Below are 11965 nucleotides of genomic sequence, written 5' to 3'. Positions count from 1 at the left end.
CCTTATATTTATATCCTTAAAGGTTTCCTTTGATCGTCATCAAAATAAAAGAGGAGCAAATCTTATGGAAAAAGTCATTGGGCAAATACAATAATATAATTATTTCTTAACCCTTGTAATCATACATTTTAATCGCTTTTTAGCCCTAAAATTGCTTGACTGCAGTTGAAACATTTTTGCACCAACAATTAAAACTCTCACTTTTAGAAAAGATAATGGAAGCAGGGGAGCACACTGCTTTTAACCTGCGATCCACTTTCGCTGAAGCTGTAAAACTTCGGTGAACACATATGTGTGTACAAATGTACGTTTATGCATACATAGGCATGTCTATGTAAACCGATTAAAATGCCCATTCGAATGCCAAGCAATAAAATCAGAAGCGTATAATTCTTGGATTCTCGATTTTGATTTGCACATTTACGGCGACAATCATGGAGTATACTGCCGAAAGCAAAATTTCGATAATCAAAGTTAGTCAAACCCAAATGCGGAAAGCATAGTAAAGAGTGAATCAAGCGAAATGTGTAAATTGACCTAAATCGTCACGAATTGGGCCAATACACATACATTAACTCGCATTACATACATACATATATTGTAGGTACAAAGATATGTGGTACATACATACATACATATGTATAAAGTGTGTACATTAGGGTGGTACAAAAATTTTTTCTCGTTTATTTTACATGTGACATTAAATAAGCTTAAATTTTTAATAACCGTAGTTATATTTTTTAAAACGGTGACAACCCCGTAAAAAATTTCTTAACTTTCTTCAAACTCTTTTAGTTTTGATGAAGAAACTTACCTTAACTTGTTTTATTAACCTTTAAAAACTCTCAAATATCTGGCAAACCTATTTTTCAACATAAAAAAAAACGTGTCTCCTTATTTTTGATATTCTTCAGTTCTGGTGGGTGGCAGCAGGGAAAATCAGAAAAGATGGTTTTCCTATGTATTTTTGACCACCCTAATGTACATATATACATTTCGATTCATGGTCAGCATAGAAGCAATGTCAATAAATGTGAAAGTACATAAGTGTAAGTAAATAGTACCAATTACACCCGCAATTGTATCAAAAATTACTGCCGCAATTAGATTCTACAAGAATTTGCGTGAAACCAGACAAGCGGGTGAAAACAAAAACCAAACCCAACATTATTACGAGCGGAAGAGGAGATATCAGTAAGATTTACCATTTAATATCAAAGTGAAATCTCTCGTTATAAGCAATAAATTTCTACATTCTGCCGATGGACTGGTGCGCTGCCGAGCAATCTGCATAAAAATCTCACTGTCAGCCGGCACGACGAGCGCTGAAAACGCTTGAGGCGTGTTAATGACCTTAACGTTTTTAAAATATTTTGGTATTCAAAATTCCATCGTGAAAGTGAGTGAATAATAACCACAGAAATGAGTGTGGTGGAAGAAAACGAAAAAAAATATCCAATAAAAATTTAAATTAAACAGCAAGTAAAAGCGAAAAGTCACAAATACTTAAGTGTGACTCAAGTTGTGAAGAAGTCAATGAAAAGTGTTTCAAGCAGCTCTTGTTCAACATAGACGCATAAATAAATAATTTAATATTTGGGTAGCAAAATCTCGACTTTATCCCACTTAATGTTAAACAAGGCCAAAGCGCGTAACGATAAGCCAATGACTTTGCAATATACAAGCCCACATAAATGAATATGTATGTATTTGTTTCTTGTTTCTACAACTTCATCATCGACGATCCATCAGCAAAGTCATCATCATTATAAATTAAATCACAAATCTTAACGCCTTCGGCTAGTAGACACACCACTCAGGAAGGAACACAGACATAAATAAGTAGCTCTAAGCCAAATGTATTTAAAATTTCTGACCCACGGCTGAGCAGGTGGTAACAGACGAAGTGTGAACGGTAAACAAACGCTGATCAACATACACAAATATTTAAGTAAGTGTATGCATGTGAAACTTACATACATATATACATGAAATGCCGCGTGAGCATGGCGATATACAGACATGAGGAAAATAATAGGGACACGACATTTTGACCAGTTTCAATTATTTTACTTTTATTTTTTTTTTATAAAAATGCAGCTTGTTAAGTAACAACAACAAAAAGGTTGCAAATTTCAAACTTTGTAGAAAAATTAGAAAAATTCAAAATTCAAATAGGACTGACAAATGGTCAAACATTGGCATAATCTACTCTGTACATCTTGTTTGGAACGTGAGGATAGTACAGAATATTTTCTCTGCCGCTGACCGGCCTTTGCCAGACTCAGAGGGTACATTTTTGGGCCAGATGTACTGAGAACGGACGAGGTACATTCTCTTCTTTCCCCACCAACATATCGTAGTACTATGAATAATGTAGCATAAGATGAATAAACAAACTGTTAAAATTCATAAAGGAGCCTGGTAAGTTTTCAGAGCAGCAATGAATTCTCACCCTCACCTACATATATATCCCTTTTCTCTAAATCCTGTATCTCGGCCTTAAGTACAATGGGAAAAATTTAATTTTGGTATTTCCGACCACCCACAATTCCATTCCATTCCATGTTCTACAATTTTTTTAAAGAACGAAAATAATAAAAAGTTTATTGTTGTAAAAATTTGTTGAATTTTTCTAAAAATTTGAAATTTGGACTTATATAGTTTTTTTTAGATATTGAGCTGCATTTTTATAAAACAATTCACTCATTCACTTCAATTCTCATATAAAAGTAACGTTAAATACAAAACCGAAAAACAAAAGAAAAATTAACAAAAGTGGTCAAAATGTCGTGTTCTTATTATTTTTCACATGACTACATATGCGGGTACCGTTTTCGCAAGCATTTTGTTTAACACTCCGTTGTGTGACGTGGCCTACGGAGGGGATTTCGATTTTCAAAGGTGTATATCTTCTTTCTTCCTTAAGTCTTTTATAATCGGCGACAATATACCATACCCGTCGATGAACTATAGAGTATGTGAATTCTACAACGGATAAGGAAAAAAATCGGTTTTACAAAAAACTGCATATGCTATGGTAAATGGCCCTATGTGGGTTATCATTGTTGCCACTAATTTGAACTTTCAAATTTTTCAGAAAAATTCTAAGTACGCAGTTTTATAGCCCTGTAAATTTTAGTATAACAAAGTGCCAGTTTGAAGTTGCTAGAAAATCGCGTTAATTTTTGGCATTTTTTTTACACAGGTTCTTTCATACAAAGTAATTGCGACAATTATTTTTTGTATGGAGAAAGTGAGCAACATGTTCCTCTTACAAGACATCCACGGTGTGGAAACCAAAACCTACATTTGCAACGTCTGTCTAGCCGCAGGACCATTAACTACATAAACAGATTTTATATTTTAAGTTTCATATATGAATTTTTCACAGTAATTAGTAAAAAAATTTAAAAAAAAATTAAAATTTGGGCAATTTTTTGAAGATGAATCAATTACTTTTTTCTGTTCTCTCCTTGTTTTCTTATCTTTCTGGTTTATACTACATTTAAAAATGTTTATAGACACAATTTCCTCATTATCCTTTACCCTACATACGCCTAAATAATAGCGTTTTCTCGGTGGCCTAGTCAGGGCATTTCACACAACGAAGGAAAAAAAAACTTTCACACAACGGACGGTTAAAACAAAGTGTGTGAAATGCTAAGAGTATTGAAAAAGTTTTCGGTCGATCTGTTGATACGATTTCCAAAGCAGCAATCAATTAAAACAAACGAAAAAAATATGAAAATAACAATTTTTAGTCTATTGTAGTGCAATTTTTGGTATGATCTTGAAGACTCGCTTGAAATGTACGCGCAAAATGGATGTTCTTTCATTTCTAGCTGCTCTGGATGAGTGAAAATATTTAACTTGTAATACAGCCATTGCCAGCTTTCGAAAAGGTGAATTCCCATTTGTGAAAGCCACTTTGTATTTACTGACTGACGAATCAAGATTAATTTCTTAAATATGATAATAACAAAAAACAATGCCAAATGCAATCTTTTTAACTCTTGAATACATCTGACTGCTTTTGAATGAAGACACAGAGGAAGGAATCGATAGCAAACTACAAAAATATGCCTTTGGCAGAATCAAATTTACATTATGCAGTGATTTTTTAAATAATAGATATTTTTTTTAGCAAAAAATAAAAAATATTTTACTTTCCAATATGTATAACTTTCTTTTATTTCTAAATATTTAGCACAGCTGCTTTTCAGTTGTTAAATTTCTTCCAAATAAATTTTTTCTCAAGGTTCTCAAAATATGTGTTGTATTCAGTAATGACCCCTTCATTTGACGTTAATCCCTTACCGTCATATCACTTCTTCAGATTTGACAACAGGAGGAGAAGCTAAATTTGAGCTAAATCTGAAGAGTATGTTGAATAAGGTAGCCGGTCGTGAGCTAGTTAAATCATGTTATTGGTGGAAAATCACAGCTTCGAATAACATTTTCCTGTAATCTGAAGGTAATCAAGTGCTTTCCAAAAACCTATCTTTATAGCCTTGCTAGCGAATAGACCCACCTTAGCTCTTTTTGGAGCAAACTAACCAGGATCAATCAATTGCTTCAATCGTTCCTCGGAGTTTTTATCTGAAACGACAAAAAACTAGTCCGATTTCAATTTTACCGTCGCCGAATACACCTTTGAAGTCGTCGCAACGGCTGCCCTTATGGTCGAGTGTGAACAATCGTGACACCCATCGAGCGGATATGGTTTTCATGTCCAAATATTCACGTAAAATGTGAGGTGTACGCTTAGTTGAGATGCCTATAGCTTCAGCTACTTCGCGGGATTTTATTCTCCGATCGCATAATATTCCATAAATTTTACTGACGATTTCCAAATTGGTCTCCTCTCTTTGGGGGGCATGAAAGTTTGGCGTCACTTGTGCTGGTACGAACACGACAGAATGCAGTAAACTGGTTTCGAAAACCAAAAATGAAATACCAGGACAGCCTTAAGAGCGAAGTGAGTGATGAAAATTTTAAGTTGATGTTTAGTATTTGAGGTGAATCCATAATACAAATATTTGTGGAATTTTTTTCTTCGAATGGATTTAGGGGATATCCTTACAAAATCTTTTGGGTTATAATTCAATTCACAAGAAAGTGTAAAATCTTTTTATATTTTCAGACACACAGTCATATACAGAAAGAGAGAGAGAGTGGTCTTTGTTTAACTTGTCAGTATCTCTTTATTCCGAAAATGTAGGTACAAATATTTTTGGAAGCTTATTGTAATCTATTACTCCTAAGTGGACCATTGGAACCAAGCTAAACTAGTTCAACCCCCATGGCCCACAGGTCCGCCGCACGCCGTATGGCATTTTTCACACTTTAGTTCACTTACAAGTGCAACAGCATTTTTGAAGGCGGAATGATTTCAACTCATGATGAAAGACCCATACCCACCCATGCAAGAAAAAATATTAATCCTAAGACCTAAGGTCGCAGTGCACATCCCCTTACAAATCTGTCCTGAAATTATGCAGGAACTTTTTTATGCTCACTTTTAATAGCTTTTACTTTGCGCTGCTATTCTATTTTTGTGTATTATCGAATCAAAATATATACCCCTGCCTACAGTTATTCTTTAAGTAGCCAAAAGAAAAATTCTGTTGCTCTATAAGGACATAACCAATTGTGAAAATAAGTAGCTGAAATTTTCTGAGGGAGTAAACATGTGTTCGAAGGTCCTCATTATGAGGAATTTGAAAAGGAAGTAGTAGAAGTCACAAGTGAACACGAGTCACACTCAGATCCTGATGATAGCGATGACTGCAATTTCAAGGGGACATATCGCTAGCTTAGAGTGGAAAGTTGGCAAGTCCACTTTTTTTTTTTTTGAAAACTCATATTGTGATATAGGAAGCAAGAGAAATTAAAAATGCGTCGTTTCGAAAAGGATTAATGAAGTTCATTTATTTTTTCGTTAATATTCGTTGAAAGGCAAATTTGCTAAGTCCAAAAGAGGCACCAAAATATTTTCCTTAATTTAAACACCTAAAATTCCGTATTCAAGGTTTTGATAAATACCCGAAGAAAAAGACTATAAGAAGTCTTTTTTTTATTTTTTATTATTATTTTTTTTTTTTAATATATAAAAATGGACTTAGCAACTTTTAACTCTAAGCTAGCGATATTTGTTTTTAATTTCTTGTGGACTTTTATGTTCTTTGTATAAAGATTTTGTCTGAGAATACATTTTAACCCACCTCCAACTCTCCCAAAAACGAGACAAAATAATCCTTCCGTGAGAGAGCTGATGGGTTAAGATGTTTTACAAAATTATTCCTCGTGAAATTTTCCTATATATGTCTAAACTAGATACTTCACTCCGATATGAATCTTAACCCTTTTTTCCAATTATTCTAGAAATACTCAGGTAATTTTTTTTTTCTAATTTAATAAATATGGCCATAAAAAATAAATTTGTTCTGCGAATGCAAAAAGGTTTGGGTCTAGGTCGTCCATCCTAAGTTGGAATCATTCCATCACCAGACAATGGCCTTGAAATTGTTGCACAATATTATAATCAGACGTGAAATAATTATGAACGCTGCTTCGCTAACCAGCTTCGATCCCTTTGGTGATTTACGCTACATCGTAGACGTATTTCCCTCGCTGTATATACCTGCAAGTTTTATACCTCGATTCAGTAAGTCGTTTACTAACAACTTTTTTATTAACAATGCATTCGTACGTTTTGACGTGAAAGGTCGTTCACGTCAGTTATAAAACTCATAACATTCAAAGTGTTACAGGACAAAAACCTTTTTTTTTTTTTTGAGAATTACCTCGACGTCCTGCTTTGGCTTAGAAAGAACATATTCGTTTTTAAAGGAATCGCATTTAAATGCACCAAAAGCAGGAGCCATATAACAATAATAATAGATTGGCGCTAACACATATGATAATGTTTGGCCGAGCTTTTCCTCCGATTTGTGGCGTGCGCCTTGATGTTGTCACACAAAGGGGAGGGACCTACAATTTTACGCCGGCTCCGAACGGCGATTGTATTTTTATTAGAAGGTGGTTTTCATGGCAGAAATATACGACGAGGTTTGCCATTGTCTGCTGAGGGGCGACCGCTATTATAATATCACTCTTTTATTTTTATACCCGAGCGCACTTGTGCACAAGGGTATTATAACTTTGTTCACATAACGGTTGTTTGTAACAGGCAAAACGAATCGAGATAGATATAGACAAATGTATACATAAATGATCAGGATGAAAAGAGAAATCGATTAAGCGGTGACTGTCTGTCCGTCCGTCCGTCCGTCCGTCTGTCCGTCCGTCTGTGCACACGATAACTCGAGTAAAAATTGAGATACCTTAATTTGGTATGTGCACTTCTTTCGGGCGGAGGACGGATGGTATTGAAAATGGGAAAAATCGGACAATAACCACGCCTACCTCCCATATAACGGTAATTTTCAGAAATACGAAAACTGCGATATTTTAGTAACTACTGAAGATTATTCACTCAAAATTGATATTTACAATAAATTTTAGACGAAAAATAAGAATATTATAAATTTTTGGAAAATGGGCGTAGCCACGCCCACTTATGGTTACATGTGTATATCTTGGTAACCGCTGCACAAATTTCTTCCAAACTTGGCACAGTTGTTAACCTTGGTATAACATACGAAATGTCCGAAAATTTTTAAAATCCGACAATAAACACGCCCACATCCCATATAACGGTAATTTAGAGAAATACGAATTCTTCAATAAATCAGTAATTATTGAAGCTAATTTATTCAAAATTGATGCTTGCAACAATTCTTTACCAAGAAATACGTTTATGATAAAATTTTGAAAAATGGGCGTGGCACCGCCTACTTGTGATCACATATATGTATCTCGGTAACCGTTCTACCAATTTGTACCAAACTTGGTGTGGTTATTGTGCTTGCCACATAGAAGCAAAACGTTGAAAATTATTGAAATCGAACTAAAATTACGACCGCTTTTCATATAACAGTGAATTTCAGAAATGCTTGAAACTTCAATATTTCGAAATTTAAGGACGCTAATTTACTCAAAATGGATACACCCCGGTTTACCATGTAGCGGTAGCTTTCGGAAAGGTGAAAAACATATATTTAATACTTGCGCCGGGTATTTAATGTTCGGCTCAGCCCGAACTTAGACTTTCTTACTTGTTGTTATTGGGTTGACCTGCAACCCGCGAGTAAATATTTATTTTGTCATACCACCAATACCCACTAAAATGTATATGCTCATACTTTCTACGAGAAGAAATTTTCATTACACACTTTCCCAAAAATATTAAAATTTTTATAAACGCTTTTTAGTACTAAATAAATGCTCTTTAACTTTAAAAGCGTTTCGAATGAGCTTCAATGATGATTTTAAAAATGAAGCAAAAGACACAAATCAATTACTTAAATAAAAACTTCAAAAATTATGCCGCCACCTTAAGAGGTAATTCGCTACGCATAATTCTATCTTTTCAATTTCCAATCTCTACAAAATATGTTTTCCTACGAAAAATGTGCTAACAAAGCATAATGGAAGAAAGATGGGGTCGTCGTCACTCAATTGATTGGCACCGTGAAGACACTCACTCATCTTATTTATTTATGTAAGTATGTATGTAGTAAAAGTGTGCGGCTCATTATGCGGCCACTTGAAAGTGGATCAATTAAATTTAATTAGATACACACGGGCGCTTTTAACAAGTTACCAATTATTGAAATATAACGGAAATAAACTGCACTTCAAAAGGGTGTGAACGAATGGAATGAAGCGAATAATGGCAAATAACAAGAAATGGGCGCAAAGATGGAAAGGCAAATATTAAAAAGCAACTTCAACCTGCTAACAATGTTTGCACGTCCGAAATAATAGTTGATTGCGGAGTATTTCAAAATTACCAAGTAGGTCTGAGTAGTAGGTTGACAACTGACTGTTCCTGTGAACGTCGCGCTCTGGTACTCACCTTACACAGCACTCAACGGACCTGTGTAAAAGCCGCAGCGAGTAGGTGATTGTGCACGTGACTTGCCTTAAGTAGATTGACTGGAATGGAGATGATGCTAGCGGCTGTTAACAAGTGAAAGACTATTGTAAACAACAGTTGTTATACGGAGCAGCAAAAGCAACAAATATCGGCAGCAAAATATATAGCCAAAAAAAATAATAAATAAACAAAAACAAAAACAAAAAGTAAAAGTACTGACATTTTTGTTGACTAGAATACAAGTCAGGCATACCTACCTACCTACTTTATTTTAAGCCAGCTGGCAATCTTCAGCTTCTCACTATGTCTCCTACATACTTTTAACTACTTTGTGTCTTCGTCACCTTTCTTTGCGCCACTGCGCCAATTTTTCACTGCGATAACTGGCTTAAGTCACTTAACGTTTTGCGACAACAACACACACACACACACACACACACACATTTAAGTATGCATAGCTTGTCTCCAAGTAAAATACTCGTACAACATCAGGAAGTCAAGACATTCGACTTTCGTTGACTTTACGACGCTTTAAAATTCAGTACTCATCGTGACGACATTGAAAGATTGCATGTCGTAAATGAAATACTGGTTATGAAGTCTTTATTTCTTTTACACCTAGTTCACAGCGTGTTGGGATGTTTAGCTTTTCATTGATTTTTGCAAGTACATATATTTTAAGGCTTTTGGAAATAAGTTTAAGTCAGCTTAGGGTAGGAGAGGGTAATATGGAAGGACCATACATCCACTCGGAGATGTAATTGTTCATTCATATTCCCCTAATCGGGGTTTCTTTTTAAAAAAATAAGGTAAAGCATAACCAAGCCATACCTGGCCATCTCGTCAGCTGTCCCGTTTTCTTATATTTATACTAGATTGCGCCCATCCGCTTCGCTCAGTGTACTGCACTAGCTGTAGTTTTTTTCAACAAAACTCAACAAAAGTACCTAAACTCAGGAGATTTTCGACAGTTTTAACTCCTTCAAAATATTTTTTCTAACTAAAACTTTCTTAAAACTCTTTCTCGTGATACATTTTCATTAGCTTATTCCTCGAAATCAAGCCCAACCTGAGTTTTTAAACAGATGGCAGCACTCCAAAATGTAGTTTAGAAATGAAGCCATTTCAAAACAATTGATACCCACATTGTCACATGTCATATTCATGCAAATTATTAAATGATTTTGAGTTTAACCTTTTAAACAGGTGGCAACCTTCTCAACCCTCGTTGAACACCATATTTTGATTCATATATATAAATACACAGGTAGGTATTTGAATAACTTATTTCCCATAATTCAAGTGGAATTTGATTTGTCAAACACGTGACAACACTGCTGCCTATAATTTAGAATAAAGGCCTTTTCAAAATCAATTCTAGTGATGCTCACATTTTAATAATGGGTGACGGCAGCCCTCTGCAAACAAACCTTCACAAACACGTCAGAAAATGCTACATGTTAGACTTAAGATGTGTAAATACTTTTGCGGTTGACACTTTAAGTTGTTTACAATTTAATTAAATTCGTCTTTTCAAACATGTGGCAGCCCACTTCAAACTATTTTCAAACCTTATTGCACCTCTTTCGTTTGACACACTTAGTTCAAGTAAAATTTAATTTTTAAAATGGGTGGCAACTCTCTTGCATGTAGTTAAGAAAGGAAGTATTTTCAAACCCATTTCGGTTGACAACCATACAGTAATAATTCACTCAAATCAAAAAAAAACTTAATATTTAAACAGGTGGCAGCCCCTGTAAAAAGTTTAATAATATTTTAAATGTCCAAATTAAAAAGTTTCTTACCATCTTAAATTTGATTGCATTTTAATTATTCAAATAGCTTGCGAATTGTTAATTTTAATCGTGCTATTTAGTTGAAGATTAGCTGACTTCCTCATTGTGTTAATCTCAGCTGGGAATACTCTGCAATCGCCGGGCGGACAAAAATACTGTCATATCTACAGGTTCTACGAATGGAGATCGGCGATTTTGCCTTAGTTACTCCTTCTTCACTGCATTCTTCTCGGGGCGAAACCCGTATAGGTTTGCCTGTATTTTAGCCCCCAACTGGCGTAATATACTCATGAGGGCTGCCAACTGTCCTTAGCTATGAAGTGCCATATTGAGGATAAAAAAGTGCCAAAATGTGCCAAGTAGAAAAACAAAAGTGTCAAAAGTGAGGTCATTCTTAATTTTTCCCATTTAGCATAAAAATTACAAAAAAAACGCAAAACTAGGGCCAAAAATGTCGCGGTTTGAGCCAAGTTAGCTCCTGAGTTAACTTAAATTCCAAAAAAAAAAAAAAATGGCTTTTTTACCTTCACCCTATATTGTCAAGTAAGGCCCCTCAAGTAAGTATCACTTACAAAAAGGTTTTCGAAAATTCTCGTAACCAAAGCATTTGATAATTCAACAATGGCCAATGAATTTCAAATGTCTTGACCCTTTTGGAACCGAATTTTTTAGTTTTAATTTAAGTTATAGAAAAGTAAATAGGTATTTAGTCCTTATACTATTATTATATTTTCACTGCATACGTTAATATGTTTTTACATGAGCATACATATCTTTCTAGTTTCAAAATCTAAAAATAACTTATAAATATCTAAAGCCGATGTATCTAATACTTTCACTAGTTCCCATTTCATGACTTTTATAACAAGCCACGCACGGCTAAATATTTCTCCTTAATACGACGCTTCGCAGAGGTGGCATCAGTGGAATTTTATATTTACGTATCAAACGAGAATATTTTTAGTATGTAAATTAAATTTATTAGTATGTCAGACAAATGGTTTTGAGAAGCATATGGCGATCTCTGCTGGTATGGGGGAAACGTGAATCCAATCCAACAACTACAGCAGCAGCAGTAAAGGCAAAAAAAAAAACTTGTTTGTCCGAATTTCTTCGTACTTAAATACTTACACTGTCACTTTGAATAAGCAACCATAAATAT

At 34.6% G+C, this 11965-nt stretch overlaps 1 protein-coding gene across 1 annotated transcript in view; it reads left to right on the top strand.

Moving 5' to 3' along the window:
• Positions 1–94, top strand: part of LOC118743792 (jerky protein homolog-like) — a 2797-nt gene extending 2703 nt beyond the window's left edge. Inside the window, exon 3 of the mRNA XM_036476557.1 lies at positions 23–94. Coding sequence (XP_036332450.1) covers positions 23–94 — 72 coding nt within the window. The remainder of the gene's footprint in view (positions 1–22) is intronic.
• Positions 95–11965: the final 11871 nt, after the last annotated feature.

The sequence above is a fragment of the Rhagoletis pomonella genome, unplaced genomic scaffold (assembly GCF_013731165.1).
Source record: "Rhagoletis pomonella isolate Grant_MI unplaced genomic scaffold, Rhpom_1.0 Rhpom_scaffold_00007, whole genome shotgun sequence".
Lineage (NCBI taxonomy): Eukaryota > Metazoa > Arthropoda > Insecta > Diptera > Tephritidae > Rhagoletis > Rhagoletis pomonella.
Note: the sequence above shows the minus strand (reverse complement) of the source record. Positions and strands in the feature narration are given on the sequence as shown.